The sequence below is a fragment of the Haliotis rufescens genome, unplaced genomic scaffold, assembly GCF_023055435.1.
Source record: "Haliotis rufescens isolate VD_foot unplaced genomic scaffold, xgHalRufe1.0.p SCAF_86, whole genome shotgun sequence".
Lineage (NCBI taxonomy): Eukaryota > Metazoa > Mollusca > Gastropoda > Lepetellida > Haliotidae > Haliotis > Haliotis rufescens.
In genome coordinates, this window is record NW_025964379.1 from 1,072,561 (window position 1) to 1,076,802 (window position 4,242).

The window sequence follows — 4,242 nt, forward strand, 5'->3', positions numbered from 1 at the left end:
GGCGTTAAACATGTATCGTGTAATCGTGTAATCAAGTATAGTTTTGCACTGAAGAATAATAACATCAAATCACTCGCACGCAAGCGTCTTCGTTCGTTAACTATAATACTTCCGAGCAAAATTGTACTTTATTTCACAACACTTTTGAGCAGAACATACTATATTTCTTAAATAAGACCCGCTCTTGGAAAATTATTCGGCATATGGGATTTGAATCAAAAGAAACAAAATATTCTTAAAGAGAATTTTATCTACTGAAGTTTTCCAACAACGAGTGCAACCGATGTCACGTGGCCACCATTTCCATCAAAGGTCATGCTGATGGTGTTTGTTGTTTTGACCTGTGATGCAGGGACCATGTATTCCCACACGTTCCATTTTGTTGTCCCCTCAACCTTCATAGCATCAAACAACATGTAGCTTGAAGATAGCGTCTGGCCATTGAACACAACTTTGTGGGGCTTTGTATTGGCGTTCTTGTCTCGGCTAACACCTACTCTAAGATGTGAGGTATGGTATCCAGAGCTGGGGAGATGGATGGTGGTCTGCGCATGTCCGTTGCTGATGGGGATGATCATGTCCTTGCCATAGTATGTGTTCTGGTTGTTTGTGCGTATTCTGGGAAAGTTGTAGTTGGTTTTAAACTTGTAGAAGCAGGTGGATGACCCAGGGAGACCAACAGTGCCATAAGGCTTAGACATGTTGAAATGCTTATTGGGATGAACAGCTGGATTACCATGTTCGAACAGAATACATGTTTCATCACCTGTAGAAGGGTTGATCCAGCTGCTGGGGAAGTCAAGTTTAACATTCTGCCATTTACTGCCATAGTTGTGTAGAAGAACTACCATCTCTTTGGTGTGAGGGTTTGCCAGGGCAAGTGGCACAACCATTCTTTCTTGTCCACTGTATTGACTTGAGACTCGGAGAAACTTTTGATCATAAATAAAATTTTGCCAAAACGTGAAGAATTTCGTCATTTGAAGCGGATGACCATCCTTGGTGAACAAGGAACTTCGAAGGTTTTTATCATTATTTGAGAGGAGAAACACTATGGCTCTTTCAATAAACTCTCTCAAGTTAAGGAAAGTAAACATGAAGCCGTTTGGTTGATAAATGGTTTCAAAGTCTGTCATTCCATTTGTAAAATTGGAGGAAACTCCAAACACGTTGCCTCTTCCAAATTCACTGATAATTAATGGTACATTTTTTCCTTTCTTGAGATGAGAGTAATTCTCCACCATGTCAATTGATGCAACCAGGCGAGCTTCGTTGATGCCAAAGACGGTGTGACTTCCACCCGATACACGCAGGTAGTTGTAGGCATGGAAAGAGAAAAAGTCCAAGTGATCAAGAGACATGTCCATAAACTTTGCAGTTCTTTTCCAGTTGCTGAAGTCATTTTCGTCAGATTTTCTTAAGGCCATACTGGTGTACGTAGGTCCGGCAACTTTCATTCCAAATCTTGATTTGAGCTTTTGGGCGACGACTTTGTGGAAGTCTATATTCGTTTGTGGGTCAATAATCTTCTCCACCCAATCAGGTTCATTGATTACTTCAAATATGTGGGGAATGCGTCCGCCTGTGTAGTCCTTGGCACTCTGGACCATCAGCGACACAAACTCGGATGCAGCATCAAGGTTGTTTGGGAATGTACCTTGATGATGAGACTTATCCATCCAGTCGGGCCACGTCAGATCTGTAAAGAAGTAACGTAAGAAACATTTGAGTCATATAAATTCACCCTGTGTTGAACTGTGTTATACGAAACTGAGTGTGTGTGTGGATATTTCAAGCTGTAGACATTTACAACTTTGGGTAAAATATGAAATCATTGATATTGTGTTGATAGTGATATCTGAGGCAAAATGTTATTCGGCCCAATGACCAATGGAACTGTAATTACTGTTTAAAGGACTCAACGCAATGAGCTGTGGAGTGTCAGACACCAGAACGACCGTTCCGTAACTGCTTTTAGTTTTGTTTCAAAATATATATTTCTCTTAATGTGTAGTTTTATGGAACCTTTCAATTCCCAGACCATGTTGTCAATGACATTCCCGTAGCTATTAAGTTGTATCATATACGACGCCCATGTCCTCGACTGGAGTGAATGGTCCTGGAGATAGGCGGGGTCTGGGTAGCCATGGTGACTAGGGCTTTGATGCCACTGAATAACATAAAATAATATGGTTTGGATTTGGCTAGAAATGTTGCTTCAAACTGTAAAAAAAAGATGTATTCTATTGCAAAATGATTTGAGTGGAGAAAAATTGAGGCTACACATACACATCCACGCTAACGCCCACCTCCCACCCACCCCTCCAAACCAGCACCCCCAATGGGAAACATTTGATACTTTGAGCTGGACATGAGAAACCAGTATTTGAAAGTATGAGCAACGGTGAGCGCGATAATACATTAGAACCTAGCTTTCACCGTCTGATTCCCTTTTTTAAGTTAGGAAGGGGTATGGGGCTCATAACAAAATACCCATCAACTCATAGGTTCATTTAAACATACGATGACTTTAAATTCAAATCAAAATGTTTTCTGTATGCAAAATCTGTTTTATGACATACTTACATTTGCAAACAGATTATTGCTCAGGTCTACGTGAATCCAACGCCCGGCAGCCGTTCCGATAGATTTACACTTTTGAATTAGGTTCGAGTGGGTGAACCCATTGTGTTTGTTCCATCTTTCAACTTCATAATGGACCCGTCCACCCTGAGAGAGCCACTCGTTGTGGATGGTGATTGTTGTGTCCGGGAACACCACTCCAAACAGCAGCAAGGTGCACAAAACCAGTAGCAGCATTCTGCAATGTAATTATGCTTTTTCAGTTCACCAACATGGGCTTTTAAATGTTTTATTCAAGGTTGTAATCTACATGTGAAAGCAACACTTGTCAGTTGCCAGGTAATCTAAAAACATAATTGACGTCAGATTAGACACAGTGGATGATAAGGGGAGGTTTGTAAGGCTAATCAGAGTTCCCTTCTGCTCTTTCAGCAAAATTTAAACGTCAAACAAAAGGCTTGTCGTGTCTTGATGTTTGTTTGTTTGTTTGTTGTTTAACGCCGCACTCAGCAATGTATCAGCTATATGGTCTGTAAATAATCGAGTCTGAACCAGACAATCCAGCAATCGACATCATGACTATGCTTGTCGTAAAAGGAGACTAACGGGATCGGCTGGCCAGGCTTGCTGACTTGGCTGATGCATGTCATCAATCCCAATTGTTTGGATCGATTCTCATGATATTAATCACTGGATTGTCTGGTCCAGACCTGATTATTTACAGACCACCATCATATAGCTGAGATATTGCTGAGTGCAGCGTTAAACAAGAAACCAACCAATCCCCTATTCATAAAAAGGATTTGCCCAGCATTGCCATATCATAATTATCATTGTATCATAATTTAAATACTGGTAAATATATTTTTTAAATCATGCAGATTTTATTGATATCCTGAAAAGGGCTGTACAAAATGTTGATATCTTATAAAAGAAATAAACGACTCGTGGTCGTTGATTGAACAATAAAACATTGCAGTGAAATAACACAGCTATGGGATTATTGTATTGTATCGTTGTTTTTTTCTTAAGTGGAGTTAAGTTTCATTGAATTTTGTATAATTCAAAGTACATATACTTGCATTATTTCTCACCTGAAGAATATATCAGTGTTCAATTAATATACAGCTGTAATAGGCATTGTGTAGTAACATGAACTGCAGACGGGATGGCAAGACTCACAAGAAAAAATGTTTGACATGGAGAGAGTATTTCAATTTTCATTTTTCCATTGTAGTAATGCAAGCATCATTGTATTGTAGAGGTTCAGAGCATCACTACTAAACAACTCATGTTGCAGCATCATCATACAATTCATCCCCGCAGACATTTAGGAGATAAACCCACTGTGTTTTGAAATTTGTTGTAGTCCCACTGTAGAGTAGATACCTCTTTATTTTGGTTTTGAACAGAGTGATTTACATCAAATTTCAAAACACAGTAGGTTTATCTCCATTCTACCATGATGGCAACAACGCTTTGAAAACAGTGCTCTCTTGCAACAATTATTACTAAAGTTCAATATTAAAAACACCATAGTCGTGAGTAGTCAAAAGAAGTTGACAAATAACACTCCAAACTTAGTCCAAAGACAGATGTTGTAATTTTTGCCAACCTGTTGTATACTATTTGGACTGACTGTCAATTCTTGGAATTTTG

The 4,242-nt window shown here is 39.3% G+C and overlaps 1 protein-coding gene across 1 annotated transcript; it reads right to left on the reverse strand.

Annotated features, from left to right (window-relative positions):
* Positions 1-230: 230 nt before the first annotated feature.
* LOC124115210 (beta-porphyranase A-like) lies at positions 231-2,859 on the reverse strand. Its single transcript, XM_046476123.2, has 3 exons — positions 2,587-2,859; positions 2,026-2,170; positions 231-1,699 (listed from the first exon to the last, which is right to left on the reverse strand). Exons 1-3 carry the CDS (start codon positions 2,818-2,820, stop codon positions 252-254), a joined length of 1,827 nt encoding a protein of 608 aa, XP_046332079.2. The 5' UTR covers positions 2,821-2,859; the 3' UTR covers positions 231-251.
* Positions 2,860-4,242: the final 1,383 nt, after the last annotated feature.